Source organism: Hirundo rustica, chromosome 12 (assembly GCF_015227805.2).
Source record: "Hirundo rustica isolate bHirRus1 chromosome 12, bHirRus1.pri.v3, whole genome shotgun sequence".
NCBI classification, from domain to species: Eukaryota; Metazoa; Chordata; class Aves; order Passeriformes; family Hirundinidae; genus Hirundo; species Hirundo rustica.
In genome coordinates this window covers 14,297,003-14,318,004 of record NC_053461.1, presented here as the reverse complement: position 1 = coordinate 14,318,004, position 21,002 = coordinate 14,297,003, and the positions used below count along the sequence as shown (strand labels likewise).

The 21,002-nt window shown below is 43.8% G+C and overlaps 1 protein-coding gene across 4 annotated transcripts in view; it reads left to right on the top strand.

Moving 5' to 3' along the window:
* The window catches only part of ADAMTS9 (ADAM metallopeptidase with thrombospondin type 1 motif 9), a 79,650-nt gene that overhangs the window by 39,972 nt on the left and 18,676 nt on the right, over positions 1–21,002 (top strand). For all 4 annotated transcript variants that reach the window (XR_005702791.1, XM_040076128.2, XM_040076129.2 and 1 more), the window contains exons 22-29: positions 78–242; positions 1,116–1,235; positions 3,014–3,118; positions 3,264–3,431; positions 3,609–3,893; positions 4,541–4,702; positions 5,283–5,459; positions 17,709–17,876. Coding sequence is in view for 3 of the 4 variants with exons in the window: in XM_040076128.2 (XP_039932062.1) it covers positions 78–242; positions 1,116–1,235; positions 3,014–3,118; positions 3,264–3,431; positions 3,609–3,893; positions 4,541–4,702; positions 5,283–5,459; positions 17,709–17,876 (1,350 nt within the window). In the remaining variant the exon portion in view is untranslated. The remainder of the gene's footprint in view (positions 1–77; positions 243–1,115; positions 1,236–3,013; positions 3,119–3,263; positions 3,432–3,608; positions 3,894–4,540; positions 4,703–5,282; positions 5,460–17,708; positions 17,877–21,002) is intronic.

The following is a 21,002-nucleotide window of genomic DNA, read 5'->3' as shown; positions in this document are numbered from 1 at the left end:
TTTCCAGTGCCAGGGCAGGTGCTGAGCGGGCACTGCATTCCTGGCACCACCTGAGCTTTGCTCTTTTCTCCTCGCAGTGCTTGGTCACCTGTGGAAAAGGGCACAAGCACCGCCAGACGTGGTGCCAGTTTGGAGAAGATCGATTGAACGACAGGTTCTGCGACCCCAAGACAAAGCCAGAGTCAGTGCAGATGTGCCAGCAGCAGGAGTGTGCCTCGTGGCAAGTGGGGCCCTGGGGCCAGGTACCACACAGCCCCACAGGGCTCCTTCCTGACTCAGGGGACCTGCTTGAGGGTGGCTGGGGCTGGGCGCTGCCCTTTCATCCAGATTCAGCAGCGTAACTGTGTTAATTGATTTGCACACCGAAGCAGCCCTCTGTTTGCTTGGGTTCAGTGGATAGGCAGCAATAACAGTACCTGCCCTTTGTGCTAAATTTAATTTCTGTCATACTAAATTGGCCGTGATTTTCAAAAAATGGGGTTTCCAAGGTTACGCTCCAAAATCCATATTTAGGCACATAAATACATGGCCTAATTTTCACAGAAAAGCTGCTCACATTGAGTAACTTTCGTTGCTTTTAATGTTTTTCAGTCTCTGGGTTAGTGAGGGGTTTTTTTCTGTTAAAATACAAGTTAGTCATTCCTCCCAGAGTGTTCTGGCATCTGAGTTTTCACAAAGCTGTTAGCTCTTGACTTAAAACACAGCAACAAATCCAGTCCAGTTGTCCCAGTCAGACGTATTTCCCATCAGTAAAATTATTCATTAGCTGCTCATGCTACCATGGGGCTGAACAGCCAGTTTTAAAGAAGGATATCATGCAGGTTCTACCAGACTCTGATTCTAATGTGTGCAGCAAAGTAAATCATTTCAGTGCTCACACCTTCCTTCCCAAAGAAGCCAGTGGAGCGTGCAAGGCACTGGTGGCTGCAGCGAGTTAAAACTTTGACCTAATTTAAAGCTGAAATGCATGAAGTGGAGAGAAACCAGAAGGGAAACTGTCTTTTATTTTTGCCCTTCTTGCTACGTGCCTAAACAGAGGCTGGGCTGATTAATGCTTTCTAACCAAAGCACCTACTCACACCCAGTGCTCATTTCTCCCATCTGTCTTCTCCCAGTGCACTGTGACTTGTGGCCAAGGCTACCAGATGAGAGCAGTGAAGTGTGTTGTGGGCACCTACGTGTCAGTGGTGGATGATAATGAGTGTAACGCTGCAACCAGGCCTACGGATACCCAGGTAAATCCTGCTGTCTTCTCTCCCTCCATCTTTTCCCAGTGTGTGTATAGAGGTATCCAGCTTACAGGTTCAGGGGACATCTTGCTGCAGCAAAGCCTTGCCCTGAGTGCCAGCCCTGCAGAGCAGTATCTTGGGCTGCTCATGGTTGTTGGAAAGATACAGCACAGCTCCCTGCTTTAGTAGAAATGGGACAGATAAACTGTGTTCAGGGAGTTCCCATCCAGATCCTCTCCATGTGGTTCACCTTACACTGAAGCACCAGATTGCCAGAAAGGCAACAGACAACCTATGAGGGTATCAGGATTTTGTGGGTGAAGATTAATTACCTTTGCTTATGGTTTATATCCATGGAGCTCTAGTCATACAATGGGATGTGAGGGTGTGTCCAGATGCAGCACTAAAGCTGGACTCTTAAGAGCTCATGAGTTAAGAAGCTGCAGTGGATGAATATGGGATAACAACAAGAGACCACAAGGTTTTGACAGTATTTACTGGCCTCAGAGGTTCAGGTCCTGACACAGCAGACACTTCCTTTGCCTTGCATGGAGTCGAGAATGCCTGGCTGCAGTCTGAGCTCATGTGGCAACAGGACTGTTGTTGTTGCCCCTCACCACAAATGAGGGTGAGATGCTGTAATTTCTTGTCTGCTGGATGTGACAATGTTATGTTTGTGACAGCTACAGTTCCAGACACATCCTTCCTAGCCAGATAAATCGAGAAATGTTGCACACCCTTTGCAAATTTGCTGTGTACTTAGACACAAACATGTAAATTCCCGTTTCAAGCAGAGGATATGTCCAAGGTGTCTGGAGGAGCTGAATAAAACAGGACATTACCATCTATTTGTCATCTAGGAGAGTTGTAGTGCTCGTGCCCTGTGCAGCTTCAGTCTTGCATGAACTCAGAGAGTTTAACTAAGGCTACAACATTTGTGAAAGAGCTGTTTTTCCCATGTATGGAAACCAGTTGCACTACAGTCAAGGGGTAACAAACCCACCTGTCATCAGCCATCATTTGGGATGCATGCCTCCAGCATAAGTGAAATCACAGCAAAATGGAAATTGGGTTTGCCATTTTTTAGAAGCTGCTCTCCCCCTCACAGGGACAATCACTATTAATTTCCTTTTTGGCAAGGACTACTCAATGGAGTAAAGTCATGGATGTTCATAGTTTCTGGCACCAGACCTCCCGGGAGGTCCAGGCAGGACCAGAGCCCTCCTGTGAGGCACCGTACAAAGTCTGAGCAGAATTACACGTCTCTCCCCAAAACCTCTCATTGCTTGGTGTGTGGTGAGATCAGCACATGGATATAGGTGGTCTGGTGGGCTGCAGGGAATCAAAGGGCTGCAATCAGCAGCATAACCTTTATTGTGTGGGCTGCAGGTCTCATGCTGAAGGAAGGGAGCTTTGAAGGGAGATAAAGTTGCTGTTTTGCAGATGTGTGTTAATGCCAGAACCCTTAATGAACTTTCATCTTTTGCCTCAAAAACATCTGGTTTTAATGCATGGAGATGGCACGTGGTTATGGGGATCCCTATTGTAGAGTTCCTAGTAAGTCAAAAAAGGGTGCTGCATACGAAGGCCCCACGATACTGATACCGAGTTTTGCTGATTCACCAAGAGGACGCAGGGAGGAAGCCTGCCTGCACAACACATGCAGGTCACAGAGTTTCAAGATGTTGCGTGTTCTTCATAATTACATTGAAGAGGAGGTGGTTTAATCAAAACATCTGCAAATTCTTTACTTCCTGCTTTTGCCCTGTGTGTTTTCTGTACAGGACTGTGAAGTAGCTGTATGTCCTTCCCATCCAAATAGTCCCGAAGCCAAGAGAGCCATATCAGGCACTCACAGGACACAGTGGAGATTTGGATCCTGGACACCGGTGAGCACACATCATAATACTTTCAGGATTATTTCACAGTAGACAATCTGATATTTTTAAGTGCATATGCCCAGCTTTTCCTTACAAAGTCCTTGCGGCGTATGTCGGGCAACTTCCTAGCAGAGCGCTCTTTGCTCTTCCCTAGTGCTCCGCGACATGCGGGAAGGGAACCCGGATGAGATACGTCAGCTGCCGGGATGACCAGGGCTCCGTGGCAGATGAGTCAGCTTGTTTCCACCTTCCAAAGCCGTCAGCCACAGAAATGTGCACCGTGACACCGTGCGGGCAGTGGAAAGCCTTGGAGTGGAGCTCTGTAAGCATCACGCTGTCTCTTGCAAGAGACCTCATTGCTGGAAATGTGCTTCGTTAATCTGTCGCACTTGCTCTTTTATAAGTGAGGTTATTTGGGGTTTCTGCTGTTCATTATTAGCAAGAGCCAGTTTTCAAAACTGGAAATGTGACTGTGTCTCCTTTTCCCACTGTAACGCAGTGCTCGGTGACTTGTGGTCAAGGTAAGGCAACGCGACAAGTGATCTGCATCAATTACAGTGACCAGCTGGTGGACAGGAGCGAGTGTGACCCAGACGACCTCCCTGCCACCGAGCAAGACTGCTCCATGTCTCCTTGTCATCCGAACAGCCATGACTACAGCAGGCCCATCCCCCCTTTCCTCTACCCGGATCATCGCCTCAAACCGCACCCTGGGGGCAGCCCGAACCGAAACCGTGCACATATACCGGGAGGCAATCAGTGGAGGATTGGCCCCTGGGGTGCTGTAAGTGTCCTGATTCCCTTATTCCTGGGTTTTATTGGGTTTTCTTTCTTTCCCAAGCTAATCCAGTCTTTTCTTAAAGTCAGCACAAAGTGAAAAGAGAGAGGGACCTTTCTCCCCACTGTCTACTCTCTGCTCACACAAGAAAGTGTTGCAGAAAGGCTCAGGCATCGCTTGTCAGCCTCTCATACCTCTACCTAGACCAAGGCAGTCTAGGCAGAAAGCTGACAGCATCATTTTCCAGGAGGCAAAGGCCGGCCTCATGGTTTCTTGGCTGTCTCCTGGGACATTTACAGCTGTGCAGAGTTGTTGCCAAAGCACAGCAGAGCCTGGATACCTGCTCCTCTCACTGCAAACAATATGCAACCTTAATCATGGAAGTCTCTAAAGGGAATTGAGCACAAATGGGATGGCAAACACTGCAGCAGGGATTCACCTCACCTGCTTAAAACCTGCTTTACTTTCTTTGCTTAGTCAGCACATAAATCATTGCACTGCTATTAGCAGTAGCTGGGTTTTGAAGCTGAATAATGCCTGTTAGCTGTATTAACCTTCCAACAGTGCATTCCCACCACAAGGCACTGGGAAGGAGCTGGGAATGTAAACCTGTTCCTGGACTCAATGAAGCTGTGGGCAATTGTGTCTTGCAGTGCTCCAGCACGTGTGCAGGGGGGTTCCAGCGGCGGGTCGTGGTGTGCCAGGATGAAAACGGATACACTGCAAATAACTGCGATGAGAAAAGCAAACCCATGGAGCAGAGATCCTGCGAGTCTGGCCCCTGCCCTCAGTGGGTCTATGGCAACTGGGGAGAGGTGAGTGCACCATCCATCTGGGCTCCCTGCCCAGGGCAAGACTTCCATTAGCAGGTGGCTGAAAAATGGGAGAAGAGAGGGGTATTGTGGGGACATTTATTAGAAAGATTGGAACTTGAAGGGCAGCCTCTGACAAATGCGTGAAGCCGAGCAATTGCTGGGGTGGTGTTTTCATTTCCATTTGTCATGGGAAAACTTTCTTCCCAGGCAAAAGTAAGTTTTACAAAAATGAAGACTTTTTTTTTAAGAGAAGCCTAGTTTAACTGAAGACCTTTTTTGTTTTAATTAAATCAATGCTCCCTTTTGGAAATTAATCTGAGATGAGCAATTGGAGATGTAAACTTCCACTATCACATTGAGTTGGGCAATATCATGGTGGAGCAGCATGAACAGCTTTAGGGGGAGAGAAGCTGAAGCAGCTGGAAGTCCATCTGAGGCTCCTGAGGGGGATTTGGCTGGAGTGGGTTAGTTGGGAACAAAAACTACCATTGGTTTTTTGAGGTGCTAGTGCTTCAGGCAGCAAGTGAGCAGTATTTCTGCTGTCCCAACGGTGATTGCTCTGTCTTCTGCTGACTTGCAGTGCACAAAGCCATGTGGAGCGGGGACAAGAACACGGCTGGTGGTGTGCCAGCGCCCTAATGGAGAAAGGTTTACGGATCTGAGCTGTGAAATCCTTGACAAGCCACCAGACAGAGAGCAGTGCAATGTGCAGGACTGTCCTAGAGATGCTGCCTGGAGTGCTGGTCCTTGGAGCTCGGTACGACCATAAACTCTTTCTCTTTGTGAACCGTTTTGTAGATATCCCCTAACAACATTTAACTTGCTTCAAACCAAGGTGCTAATGCTTCATGTCTTAAAACTGCACTTACAGAGGATTATTTACAATATATTCAGAATAACACCTCTTCATGAAGGGCTGACATTAGGGGAGCTCGAGTCCTTTAATTTAAAAGGCACTTTCTGCTAAGTAGCCACCTTCATCCATTTTATTACACTGTGCAAGTGCTGTGCATTATGAATCTTGGTTCCAAGTTTTTGCATATGGATTTAAACCTGGAATTTAAGCAGTACATTTCCATTGAAGTTAAATTGTTCTGCTCTTTAATGGTAGTACTGCACTGGGCACGTACTGGTTTAGCAGTCGCGTGTTCTCTGCCAAAAGCAAGATAAGTGGGGGGAATGTGCTAAATGGCATCAGTTCCCAGTGTATTAGTGTGTATAGATGTGTGCACATGTCCCTACCTGCCCACACACAGACCTACCTAGAAACGTGTGCATTCACGCCTGTGCTCTATTTCTGTTCCTGTGTATATAATAAGACTGTGATGTACAGTTCAAAGGCACCTGTAAGCTATTCTCGTGCATCTCTCTGGTTCTGGAAAGTGATTGTCTAGCTTGATCTCCAGCTGCTCTATCACTAAGCCAGCAAATGATCAGCAGGGTGCTCAGAGGCTTAAAACCCTGGGAGTTTCCCAATAACAAAATAGTATTTAGAGCAGAGGTTTCTTACATTGCTCCTCTGCTGCTACAGAGATGCTCTTTGAGGGCAGAGCAGCCCTGAACCACAGGGTTGGGGTGCTATTTTGGGTGCCACACCTTTGCAATTCTCCCTGCCCAGAGCAGCAACCTCTGCTCTGATCCTGCACCGAAGCAAGTGCCCCCTGAGGTGCTTCTGGAGCCCTGGAAAACCACGGACCTGTCCATTTTGGAGTGGCCTTCAAACAGATGTCAGCCTTTATTGTGTATTTTGTTATAAAAGCATTTGAAGACTTTTTTTTTAAAAAAAAAACTGATTCAAAAGCACTTTATAGGAAAAGAAAAAGAGGCCTGTTTTTTAATGTGTTGGACTTGCTTAATTGTCATAGTTTGGAAAGTCATCTTGCCAAAACTTGCTCTCCTTCTGTGGGTGCTTTCAGTAACATGGATGCCTTCAGTAACACTCTTCAATATTTTTATCATACCTCAGTGAGTTCTGCAATAGCCATAAAACTGCTGAAATGGTGTGTATCCGGTGCTGCAGCAGTACAAGAGACAGTGCTATAAAATATTTCATTTGAGGTGCTAATGTACCCCTTGTCCATCAACCTGGCTGGTGTTAAGGACGAGCGAGGTGAGGTAAGCAGAGGTAGCGATGTGTGTGCTGGCTGCCCCGCAGGATTTACCAGCTGGGAGGTGCTGCCAACCTTGGTTTACCTGTGCTGGACCATTTGCAAGAGCTAAAGGTGTGGACAGAGCTGTGTTTCATTCTGGTGTCACTCAGCCTTTTCGTGGCTGTTCAGGAGCAGGCTCCAGGGCTGCACCTGCTTCTCAGTGTTGGAAACACAGGGTGCGGTCCTCTAGTCCGTTTTCTTTTCACCCAGGAAAAGCTCCCTTGGCTCCACTCTGTTGTATTAGTCTCAGTGGGTTGTCCTTGCTCTCCTGGGAGCAGCTGGGATGTCTGGCAGACAGGTGAAGGACAGGGACACTGTTCTGCCTGCAGTGTCTCCTCCCAGAGACAGGGTGCAGCGTCACAACCCTGGGGAAGGGGCTGCAGGGCTGAGCCCCCGTCATTGCCAGGAACTGATTTGGTTTTTCAGTCTCATTTCCCAAGGTGTCCTTGGGCTCTGACAGGGGAACCCAGAGCTGTTTGAAGACTGAGAAGTATCTATGGGGTCCCCAGGGCTTCGTGACCCCCCAGCAGAATGCTCCATGTGTATGTCTACCTCGTGCTACTACTGTAGGTAGTAATGGCCAAATTTTCTCCTTTAGTGTGGTATCACCTGGATTTGCTTTAGCTCTGTCATCGCTTGCAAACATCATTCTGTAGCTGTACATACTTCATCTGTCGGGATGGAGTGTCACTACCATATTTTTTTTGGTCACTTTTGAAACAAGAGTAAAGTATTAGCTGAAACTTTTCAGCAGTATGGGTTTATGTATTTATGTAAAAATGTATTTATTTTTCCAACACTGTTATTTAATTTTATATAAATATTGCATACATTTACAATGTTTAATGTTAATGTTGAACAGTGAAAATTAAAGACAAATAGAATGGAATCATAAATGAATTTGTATAACGGTTTCTTGAGTCTTTTGCTAAATTCAGATCATATGCTTAGTTTTGGTAACTTTTGCTAAATTTTCTGATACGGTTCTGCAATGTTCCATATTTTATCTGGCTTTTTTTTTTTACTTGCTTTGTTCTCCAACAGAAATTGTCAATCTCAGTGATTAAACAAATACAGTTAAAATGTATGAATTACAAAGTTTGGATAACTAATTTCTTGCAATCATCTGACTGGTTTAGCATTACTCAAGTTTTCAGTGAAATTAGTACTATAAAATCCATACAAATTAAAGCAGAGAGAGTCCGAAGCATCCAACACGCAGTCCTCGGGCAAAATTCCACTGGGATTTTAGAGTTAAACAAGTGATCTTTATCTGGCTGGTTAAATCCAGGTTTGGAAAAGATAATTAAACGGATAAATAGACTGTATGTGTAAATGATAATTTTACAACAGGAGACTGGTGAGATGTCTTGTCATTATAATGTATGTTCAGAGAGGACTAAGAGGAGGTGACGCTTTTATTCCCCTGCTTATTTAAGAACATGTATTTGCCCATTGCAGAATTGTACACCATGTGATAGACCTGACTTTCTTATTAAAACCATGCTTCAGAAAATGTGCTCTGGCTGTCACCAGAATGCAGAGAGTGTTTTTTCTCCTCTGAATGCTTTATGGTATGAATGCAGATCTCCATACACACTCTCGAATCCCGAGACGAAATCTTGCTGTGTTCTCCAGAATGAGGGAGATGTTCACAACAAGAATTACCCATTGCTCACTTAAAACCCGAGGGCTGGATTTAATAAATATACCCATATATATACCACATATATAAAATATATGCATAACCTCCCTTAAAGCACCTGTCTTGGAGCAGATTTGCTCCATGCAATAATCTCTGAAATTCTGAATTTGCCTTAATATCCAACTGTATCCTGATACAATTTATGAATAATGCTGAATTAACTTGTTGTGGGCTTCTCATTCTTTCGAAGTTAGGAAATGGTCCCAGATAAGGTAAAACAATTATATCTCACAGCACCCTGGTTTAGTTGGGTGAGTCATTTGGGCTTCACTGCACAGGGCAGTGATAATTTGGCTTTGAACTCTGGAAAATGGGTGGGTGAGGTTTAGATTTACTTCGAGTTTCTTTGTTTTGTTTTTTTTTCCAAAAAAGTATTACAATTTTATAAGTAGTCTGCCTTGTCAAGTACTTGTCAGTCTTGGGTACCTGAAGTTCAAGCTGCTGGTGCAGTGGTTGTGTAGCTCCCAGTGCTTCCCAGCTCTGTATCCTGTAGGCAGAGGTGCTGGTATCAGAGTCTTTGAGGGCCTTTTGCTCTAACGAAGTCAGAAGCTTACTGTCAAGTAATTAGAACATGAACTGTTTAAGTTCCAAACTGTTACTGTGGATGTGAGTTCAGGTTTGGGCTAGGACAGCACTGGTTTCCCTTCGCAGGAAGCTGATGGCATTGGTGGCTTTGCAGGGCTTTTTGGCTGCACACAGGGATAGAGCAGCAAAGGGGCTCTGAACTGGATGGCAAGTGGAAGAACTGCCTGGCCAACATCTGTGTCAGGCAGCTGGGGCCCCGGAATCTTAAAGTTCGTGCCAGTGGAAACTTCGGGTTATTTGTATTTAATTCTGTCAAAGTCCCAACATGTTGTTTGAAAAATGCCTTCCCCATGCAGCTGGCTGAAAATAGGCTGCTCAACAGCAGTATTCTCTGTGTCACTGTTCTGATAATGTTCATAGCAGGCAGGATGTCAGGTCTTGCTAAAGCAGAAGTGATAACCAGGGACAGATTTGGTTGCAAGTATATATAATGCTGCTATTCCCTTCTTCTCCTCTGCAGAAAATGAATTTGCTGTGACAGCAGCATTGCTGAACCGCTGTTGGGGTTTTGTTTGAGGAGTTTCAGCCTGTTGCTACTCTGAGGCAGTGATGATGCATGCTCATGCATCTCTCTCCTTACCTCAGTGCCCACAGCTGGTGGCTCCAAGGCAATCACAGGTGGGCAAAGCCATTGGTACCCAGCTGCCCAGTAGAGGAACATCATTTTTTTCATCACTTTTTACCCTAAAAACTCCGATTTTTGTTTTCCTTTTTTTTTTTTTTTTTTTTTTTGCCTATTATCACCACCTTTCATTGCTCCTGTTTCTACTTAAAGAAGAACTATACAGGTATATTTTTGTTATCAGTTCTTTGCCTCTTCTTTGCTGCTGTTGATGCTCCATTAGCAGGAAAACAGCCATGGGAGCCCATCAGCTACACCCTGCAGGTGAGGGACCACCCTGGGGCACTGCGTGCTTAACACTGAGCCAGCACCTTAGTGATTCCTGGATCAACTCCTCATAGGACTGATTTCCTGCAACTTAAATCTCCGCTCTCCCTGCTGCAGGCCCCCATTGGTCTTTACACCCCTCATGACCTTTTAGTCTGATGGAAAAGGGCTGCTCAGCAGTGTCCCTTCTGATCTCACCAACCCAGTGACGAGATTCAGAGGAAGTACCAGGGAAAGGAGCTGCAGAGAATCTCATCTGCTGTCCTTCAACAACCTCTCCTGTTGTCCTGCCAGGACAGACAGGAGCTGGTTAGACTCACAAAGATTATTTTCAGGTATCTTCAAACTCTTCTCATCCCTTTGCCCCCAGACATTTTCTCCCCAAGTTCCTCAGTGCACTTCCCCACTCAGAGCAGTCTCTTTCCTCCCATAGAGCAGTGGCTGTCTGGCTGCATTTGGCACTCCTCTGTGGCTGCCTTTTTACACCTCCTCTCTTACACTTTTTCTCAATGAAATGGTCATTTTTTAGGCCTAAACTCAAACAAGAAGTGGTGAGGCTGCTGTTCAGCAGTGTCTGGCTTCAGTCTTTGTGTTATGGGTGGCCTGTCCCTGGCTGCAGATCTCCTGCACATCTGCACATGCCCACACAGGAGAAGTAAAGCAATAAATAAAAGGGCAATTGCTGGAAATATTTGTCTCCCAAAGCACTGGCTCAGAGTACAAGAATGCATTAGGCTGCATTGAAGCAGTAACACACTTTCAGAGATGAGCTGTGAAATGCAGCATCTTCAGGCAGATCCCTGAGCTGGGTTTTGGGAGGTCTACCTGCAGTTTTACCCATTTTCCAGAGTCACATTGTATACTCCACGCTGCAATCTTTGCTGTTGCTCAGATCCTAGGGATTTAGAAACAAGGATGTAACAATGAGGGAAACTAAACACAAAGAGATTTACTATGCTTCTAACTTTCCCAGTGACTGATTTGTGCATTTATTAAGAAAAAATGGTGTAGTTAGTCCTGTTCCAAAGGCACTTAAAGCTCTATTCATATTTTAATTTTACTAGCTCAAGGGGGAGTTGTGTGAGCCAGCAGCATGGATGAAAATCTGTCTGATGACCAAGACTGTGTGCAGGTTGACAATATTTATCCCTAGTGCATTAAGCCAAGATTCTTCTTTACAAAATGGGGGAGCAAGCAGCAGGCCAGTGCTCTTACAACCCCCCAGTGTAATGCACACCTGTGAAATTTCTTGGAGAGCTCTTTACTTTGTGTTTTACTCCATCCAACACAGAGAACTCCTAATCTGGAACAGAATATCTAAATGGCATTCTAGTACCACTGTTCACTAAAAATATGAAGTGTCAGTTAGCTGAGGCACTTTGCTGCTTCAGTTGGTACTCTCCTGAAAGGGCCACAGCATGGAAAATAGGCTTCATCAGTACCTTCCACATCCCACTGTACTGGTGTCCTTGGGTAGCTCACACATCTCCTCCTAATTTGAGGAAATGCCATCTAATGCCTCCCTCCCTGGAAAAACCTAGACCATAGAGCAGTGGCTCTGTGGGGCTTTTGTTTGTTGTTCAAGGTAAATAGTGTGGAGCAGGGGCAGGGACACAGCTTTTAGGAGATCCCTGTGTGCTCACATCCCTGCTAGTTTCTGTGCCTGATGAAGTCTTTAGTGCTGTAACAACAGGGCAGGGAAAAGAGGGGGAGAAGGTGCTGCTTATTGGGTGGATGTTGCAGAAGAGGAGATGCATGGCTTCTCCTGCTGCAGTTACCTCTTTCTTCCCATATATCTTGTGAGGTTTCCCAGCTTGGGGAAATTATTGTATTGACTTTGGCACTCAGGGCCTTAAATCTTGCAGGAGTTCAAGAGCCCAAGAGCATCCTTTCCTCTGGGCAATTTGTGCTGGAGCAATGGGTTCAAGACATATTAGCTCTTTCTTCTCCTGCAGCAACACATCCGGTTGGACCCTTTTCACTCACCAATCCCTGCAGCTGAGTTTGGTGGTGGGAAGGTGAAGATTTAGTGGATTGTTTCATTTCCCCCTTTTGCAATAATGACTTGGGAAGCTCTGTGCCTCTGTTCCAAGCCAGGACCTGAGCCTCTGGAGGATGGAGACCCTGTGGGCACTGCAGAGACAGGGCAGGCCAGCATGGGGTTCCCTCTCACCCATGCCCAGGGCAATGAGGGCTCCTTGGGGCAAAGCCTGCTCTTGTTCACACTGGGGGCTGTTCTCCAGCTCTAAGAGGGCTCCTCAGAACACTTCCACAGGGGCTCTGGACAATGCTCACAAACACTTTCAGACTATACATTCCAAAATCCCTAACGTTCATGCCTTTTTTTTAATCACCCCATTTCTCTGAGTCAGTTTGGATTAAACATTTCTAAAGCCTCTTTCAAAACTGCAGTGCAGTGCTTTGGTGTGTTTTGTCCAGGTTTCCAGTCCATTTGCCCTCTCTTGAATGTGGAGACTCGTCTCCCCTTTTAAATGTACAAGAACCACATGTATTTTCTGACCGTGCACCAGATAAAATCATCATGACCATACACACTCAGCACCCATGTCCCTTTAAGTCATGGCTCCTCAGTTTGTCAGGAAAGGAAGGCCAAGCTGGGTGACTCCTGCCCTGCATGGATCCCCACCCAATTTTATGGATTTCTCACCATGTCAAAGCAGATGGACACAAGACTGTGCTAAAAAGCATTGGCAGGAGAAACAGGGCTTCAGAGCAGCAATAAATATTTCCTAAACATCTCCTAAAGTGCTGCAGCCTTGCTTTCAGCCTGTCTCACTGAAACCTAGGGCATTACCTGCTGAAATACCTTGCTGTTGTGCAGCTAATTTGGTTTGAATGCCACAGAGCCCCTGTTGCTGGACAGCACACGAAGGTTCCAGCATTTTAAGATTCCTGGTAAAGGTTCAGCTGGTGAGGAAGGATCCAGGCTTTCCTTGGAGATGTGTCTGTTGATGTCCTTTGTGCTCAAGAGACTTCAGAGGCACAGAAGTCCCCGAGATTTGGGTTCAGTATGTGACAGCAGCAGTGGTAGCGGTAGTAAAAAAAGATGATACTAATAGGCTGCTGAAAGAGTACGTTGTTGGGTTTGCTTGTAGTTGGAGAAGTTTGCTGGCATCTAGGAGCACAGCCCTCTTGGAAAATGGGTGTAAAGCATTGCAGGGCTCTGTTGCTTTTCTGCTTTATTTCATCCAACACGTTTTGTCTCAGATTGTTGGAAAGGATGAACCAGGGCTTACTTACAGCTGCTGACTTTCCATAAAATCCTTAATGTGGGGAAGTCTAAATCTACAAGGATTGATTTTAATTTCCTCCAAAAAGTTGCTCCTGGCAGAATCTGATAAAGTCATTTTTAGTCTAATCCTTCCCAGCCCTGCCCTTGCTGAGCTATCTGAGCATAGCTATCTCTGGGAATTCATTTGGTGATCACCACAGCTTGCATTCATTGTCTTAAATACCTCCCAAATCGTCAGCTGATGCACGGTGGGTCTGAGAAGTGGTCTGACAGCATTTTCTGCAACTTTTCACTTCTGGGGGAGAGTGTTCCCAGGTTCTTGCTTGGGATATGCCCTTCTGCCCTTTGTGGAAATGCCCCTTCAATGCACAAAATTTGCAAGGAGCAGTCATTCCATTTCTTCTTGACGGCTCTGTGGTGCCTTTTTCTTCTTGCCACGATTTGTTCATTTGTGCCCAGGGCTCTTGAGTCCTCTTGGTGCTGGACTGACCCCACTCCCAGAAATTCACCAGAAATTTTTTACAAATTTTGAAGATATTTTGAATATGTTCTGGTTTTTTTTTTTTTTTTTTTCCGGCTGCCAGCCCTGTGCATCAAGAAGCACCCTTTCTATTTTAGGGAGGTCTTAAAGAACAAGATGGACCCTCATCTTCCAAACAATCAGATCAGGGAATGCAGAAAGGGTTATTTTAAAGCAATTTGCACACACTTGGTAGAACAAAATGATCATCTCCTAAACTCTGAAACAGAAAACTAATTTTTTGAGGAAACAAAAACATAAGCAGAGCAGAGCAAGGCATTGCAGGAGATGTTTAGCATCGTGTTCTGACCTTTATGGAAACAGTTGATTTAGAAATATTTCTGCCGTATTTATTTGAACTAGGCAATATATTTATTTGAAAATATTAGCAACATGCCAATCTCCAGTTCTTGGCATGTTAACAACACTAATCATGCAATAAACATAAAGCCCTTAAATCTGTGCTAAGTGCTTTGATCCTAATGCTCTTAGGAAAGTTCTTTTGTTTTTGTTCTCTCTGTAGAACGCCAGGTGCGACTGTGGTGGGTGTAGGAGATAATAAAGATAATAACAGGGAGAAGGTTTGCTAGAGTTTTAGAGTGATGGCTATAGCTGATTTTTCGAAATACTGTTTCTCTATTATTAAATGTGCCGCCAACTTTTTGGTGGTTTTTTTTACAGAAACATCACAATTTGTTGTTTTCACACCCTTCTCCATGCCTGTCTGTCCTCCCAGCTTCATCCAGGGGTACTATTTGCTGTTGTGCCTCAATCACAGGCTGTAAACAACCTTTCAGAGCAATGTTTTCCCATACTTAACTGAAGGCAGAGGCAAGTTGACCACAGGCATGCCGAAGTGCATGTGATCCTTGACTCTAGGAAGCTGTTTAGTGAAAAAATTCCGTACTATACCTGGCTACACCTTCAGGGCTGGCTCAGAGGTGCTTAAAAATGGTAGAGGCTTGTCTCTTGACTCAGAGAGCCTTGGATAAGGTGAGGCTGTTATTCCAGAGAGCCACCATCTGCCCCCAGTACCTGGAAGCATTTTCTGTGGCGTTTGTGAGAAAGAAGTCAAGAAAAAGAGGAATGTGAAGACAGTGATTCTGCCAAATGTTTTGAAGATGGCAAAGTCAAATCTTACCTTATTGTGGTAATGTTATTGGTAGGTACCATAAGCAGGCAGCATTTGCAGCCATGAAGAATCCTGTTAACGAAATGCAAAGTTTCTCCAGGGTCCAATATAAACGATGAGGCTGATGGTGGTGGTTGGGTGTAGCGGTTCCCAGACTCACATGGTGTCGAGATGCAGCCCACTATTAAATTAAGCTTTACATGTGGCTCACATATGCTTAAAATCTATGTGCAAGATAAAAGTTGAATACCTGAGATGAATTAGATGGCAGTTATTAAATAGACTCTTTGCAGAGGAATTTTCAGTCTCTGATACTTGGTTAAATTAGATTATTCAACTTTTCTTTTCTGTCAGTGCAAATGAGATCATAACTCAAATGTGCACGAAAGCAAACGGGTGGTTTAGATCTGAAAATGCACAGCTGCCTAAATTTGATTTATATTAAAGGCAGACATAGAAATGATTAATGCCAGCATCTTGGGAATTACGTTTAAGTATTAACAAAATTAAGCAAATTATGCCTCAACCTCTGAGTGCACCGAGGTTTGCACGCAGACTTGTTTGATCATGGGATCATGAGATAAATGTCAGAATCAGGCTCCACGCCAAAGTTAAGCATTTTGTAGAAGGTGGGTAAGAATTTTGGAAATAACTAGTACCAAATTTCTTGTGAGATCAGGTATTTATCAAGCAGCTTCAGGTCCCCAGAAAGGTGCTTCCATTATTGTAAAATGTACTTAGTCTTACTTTATGAAAAGTAGTGGGATCCCATGTATTTTTTTAAATTAAGGATGCTCTGGACTGTACCAGCTCAGGATGTGGGACATGAGAAAGTCCTGATCAATGCTGTAAATTTACTCTTTAACTTTGGCTGTCACAGTAAAGTGGCATAACATGTATGAAGACTGTTTACCAAGGAGCACTTGAATATTTGTTTAAGCATCAGTGTTGGTGTTTAGTCCAAAGACAGTAAATGGATGAAAATGTTAGAAGTTTACAACTGGGTTTTGTAGGATGTGACATTTCTGTCTTGCTGCTGACTTTCGTTGCCTGGGGAGAGAAGGGGAGAGAATGAAAAAAATTAACTTCTGAGGAAATTTGAAGCCTTATAAAAATAGGGTAATATTAGCTTGATCTTTCTTCTGTTGTTGCTAAGGGAAAAAGTGAAGTTTATGGATCTGGGTAACTCTTGGAAGTTTTATTTTATTGCAAGGGACAGTATTTCTTCTGTTTTTCAGTGCAAGGTTGGATGTTGCTTGTTGGGTTTTTTGGCCTATCTTTGAATTGGATCTGGGCTCAGGAAAACTCAGAGGCAGCTCTCCCTGCTCAGCCTCTCAGAGGAGCATCATTAACAGCTCTTAAACCTGTTGAACAACAGGACCTCAGTGATCTTTTGCCAATCTGTAACACTCTTGCAGCAGGAAAACAATCTTTTTCAGGGCATCATTTATACAAGCCTTTAAGCATCTATGTCTGGTTTTAGGAGCTACATCCATTTCTCTCCACGTTGGTCTGAACTTTTCCATTTGGAAACTGCTCTCTCGCTGAATGAGCTGTAAGTAGGGCTGTAATATAAAATATTCACAGGTGTCAATGTATATGCCAATTTCTATTCTAGTGGATCTTCAGAGCTGCTGTATATATAATTTTTTTAGGTTTCAAATGTATTTATAGGCTGGGAAGAGCTTGAGCTGTAAGAGATTTCTTGGGAAATATACTGATGGAGTGACTCCAAAATGAAGGTCAAAGCCTCATTTCTGCCCTCTGTTTCCTCCATTCTGAAAAGGAAGCAGAACATTTTGTAGGGAGAGATGGTTAAAACAGTGTGTTTGCCCTCAAGGATTAAACCAGTGTGCTTATGACGTAGCAGGTAATGAAGAAATGGAAGCTGAGTTTCTGGGTGCATCATGCTGAGTAAGAGGCTTGTTCTACATGAAACTGTCATATTAAATTCGTGTCGTGATTCCAGACCCCTTTGATTCTTAAATCTTTGGAGGAGACTAATCTGAAATCAAAGTGAAGTTGCTTGGGGTTTGCATGCCAGAAGTGGTCACATTTAAAAAAGTTCAGTGAACCTGCAGAGGGAGGTTGAAATTAGTTGCTTCACTACAAAGCTTGCAGCTAACATACCTGCTGGTTTGCTTTTTGCTTTGATTCTGCAGGCTTTGCCTTCTTGCCACCTTCTGAGTTGTTTTCAAAATGCATAAATCTTAAGGATGAACATGTCCTGGTTTCAGTCTGTTTAGTGAAGAAAAAAAGAGAAGTCAGACTACACTGATAAAACAAACATGAGCTTTTGTACCAAGGACAAGGAAATGCTGCACTTTCCTGTCTTGTCCTTTGTGTAGTTATTTCCCTCTGTGAAGGTGCAGAGCACGCTTTACCCTCCTGATTTACCAATATTTGACATCCCTTTGTACCAAGGTAAATGGAAATGGTTCCTTTCAAGTTCTTCTAAGTAGATACTGAGGGCTCTTGCCTTGATCCCTGTAAGATGACTCTGCTCCTTTGAAACAACTGGAGCAATGCCAGGAATCCAGCCTGTTATCCCTGCTGAATGTCAGCTGTTTTCTCTATTTTGATACTGGCATTTTGGGGGGTTTTGACCAAGAATATCACACAATATTAAGCATTTGCACTCACCTCAAGCTTTGTGTAGCTGTCCAGGGACCTGGGGAGGTGCTTTTTGGTCCAGCTAAAAGAAAATGCCCTGGGTAGCCATGGCCCCTGTATGAGTGTGAAAGCTGATCTGTTGTTACTTTATATTTACAGTGTTCTGTCTCCTGTGGAAGGGGCCAAAAGCACCGCAGTGTGTACTGTTTGTCAAAGGAAGGGAGGCATGTAGAAGAAGAGAATTGTAAACACCTTGCTAAGCCCAACGTGCAAAAGAAATGCAGAGGGGGCAGATGTCCGAAGTGGAAAGCAGGAGATTGGGGCCAGGTGAGACATGTTGTGTACCCTTTTGCACCTTTTGGTATTCTTCCTCCATCAAATTGGTTAGAGCCTGGTTTTCCAATCACTTCTGTCCTCATGAATTATTCAGGGATAAAGGTTCTGGGCCAGATCCTGGTGTAAAACAGTGTAGCTTCATGGACAGCAGTGGAGCAGCACAGATTTGTACCAGCTGAAAACTAGGCAGCTTGCTTTTAGTGTCTATCCAAAAGCAAATTGTTGTATATTTTAGGTTTTTGCTGGAAACAACATTAGTACATAATATTAAAGAGAATCTTACTATTTTTTCACATTTTTAATATCATTTAAATATCATATCTCAAGTAAAATCTTCTTTAGTTTGGAGAAATAAACTCGTTGCCTAATTTTCCCTCATTAAAAAGTCAGACAGTGATGCATGGAGCAGAGGCTGCTAGAAATGAAAGGGTATTTTGAGTTATTAAACATCTTGCTTGCTGAAAGCATACCTGGAATCCTTGTTTTCCTGAAAATAATGTCTTTGCCATCACCTTGAATCTGCTGCATCACATTTTTAACTCCGAACTTTGCTTTTCCCTCTACCTCATTAGCGTGCTAATCAGAGGAATTATTGAAAATCACTGGCTGAATGAACTGTTAACTTGTAAAACATCGTGTTCCCTTGCATTCTGTCTTCCAAATTTAGGTACAAAACACACATTCCTGCTGTATTTGAGGTCCCTGAAAAACAAACCATTAACATTGCTACAGGCACACACAAAAATGTTAGGACTAGGACAGCATGCTGTTGATTAATGCTCACTAATAAAAAGAACAATAAATCCATTAATGAACTATGATTTTTTCAAACTTATATTAGGTTTAAAAAAAAAAAAAAAAAACAGCAACCTTTGGATTCACAGGATAGGAGTATTTGCCATTATGTGGGTAAAGGACTGAGTGCTGATTCACCATGGAGGTTCAGTTACTGAGGGCTGGGTTCTTTACCTGAGGATAGGAGCATCCAGCCTGTGAAATCCACAGTCCTGCTCCATATTGGAAATTAAGTCAATATTATTACCTTTATTACCTTCAGGACTGAAACTTCAATTTTATACAGGAGCCAGACTGAAATGAAATGCGAGGCCACTAGACAGTCTCCAATTTGCACCTTATTTAAAGTGACTGCTCCTGAAAGCAGTTTTTTACAGCTAATAATTGTAAACATAATAATGTAATGGCCTGTCAATTGCATTAAAATACACTAATACTAATTGATAAAAGTGGTGTAAAATTCCCAGCTTTCCACTGCCATCACGGATGTTAATTTTATGCAACTAGAGAAAGGACCCAAGTTAATAGGAGGATGAGGTGATTTATGGTCTGAGGTAATCTTTTATGACTGGGCAATTAAGGAATATTTGTATGCTAATGATAAGGCTTTTCCAGGAGTAGCTCCTCAGCCCAGGTTCCTGCTGCAGGATGTGCTCAGCCAGCCAGCATCCTGCTTAGGGAAGAAGTAAAGGGGTAGAAACACGCTACAATATCAAATTGGGCTTTTTAAATGTGAAATGCTGTGCCATGGATCTCTGAGCCACAGTGGCGCTGGCAGCAATTTTTTTGCCTGTGACAGATGAAGAGTTGGGGCTGTCACAGGTTGGGAGTGCTGGTCCCGGGCCCCTTGTAAGGGGTGTTCAGGGCTTTGCCAGAGATTTCATGCCTTGGAGCCAAGCTGGATTTAGATGCTGAACTTCTCATTAAGAGCATGAAACAGACACGAGTTTGGTGCTCTGATTATGCAGTAGATCAGGGTATAAATTGGGCATGAAAACACCATGTGATTTTCCCTATCCCCAGTGCCACTGCTGCAAATAGGAACCATGATAAGTTTGCACTTACATATTATCCAAAAAAACACCTAACTTTCTGAAGGTCTAATTGTCTCAGAAAATTAATCCCAAAAGTGAGCTGCTGTGCTTTTTCTCCTGAATAAACCAGCAAAAGTCTGCATGAGAAATACTGTAAGGTTTTCCAATAAAAGTGCATCCTTGTGCCACTATATATGCTCAGGTCCTCTTGGATACCTCTATCTGTTGCGGGGTTTTGCCTTCTGGAAAAGGAATTACTGAGAAAATGAAGATCAAAAAATAGAGGAATGGTTAAAAATCAGTCTCAGCTGGACACTGGCTGTGCTGGTGCTCCAATCCTAGTTTTTTTCTCTTCAGATGTTTTGTATTCAGAGAGTGGTTAGTTCTTTTCTAGATTGTTAAGAACCCACTTCCCTGGAGCAAAGCATTTTTTATATATCTCTAAAAAAGGCTTTTTCTCCAAGTTTCAAGTGTGTTTATGTCTGCACTGAAATGTGAGATTTAATGTGTTTGTTTCTCCTAAGTGGTGTCAATTATGGCCATTTACCTCTCATTTAACAAAAATACCAATATTTATTCTGCTGTCTGGTATTTGCATACTTCAGCTACAGGCTGAACTCCAGCCTATCTAAAAACACAGGCAGAGCATCAGGTAGAGCTTCTGGCACAGCCCAGGGACCATCCTCTCCCCAAACCCAGGTGTCACACACAGTACAGCCACCCATACAAAAGCCACGGTGTCACTTGTGCTCTTTTATCCATACCTGGGCTTCTTGTGTTGGTGATAGATGCAATTCAAAAGATATCCTAGAGCATGGTAGGCATCCTGGTGTATATGTTTCTCCAAGTCTGTGCCTTTATTCATTTTAAGAGTCCCCTATGGAATGTGTAGGACAAAGAGCACTGTTAATCCCAGGGAAGCAGCAGCATATGGGAAGCATCACTAGTGACAGAAATCTCACTGCTGCTTTCAAAAGCTGCACAAAAATATTCCCTCCCTCTTACGAATATCTGAAGCCAAACAAATAGCCACAGTCAGCTTTTCTCTGGTCCTCTTGGCTTTATGGGGCATTTGGATAGTAAAGCAAAGAGCTTTATGGAGGAATACAGAGGAGGGAATTGCTTCCCTATTAGACACCACTAATTCCCTGCCTTAAGAAGGCTAGTTTTAGTGGGCATTGCAATAACGGGCTGTGAACTTATTATCTTAGTTCCTGATACATTAACAAGTAATATTAGTTGTTATAAATACTAATATTAGTTGTTGAATTCAATAGTGTTTTTAATA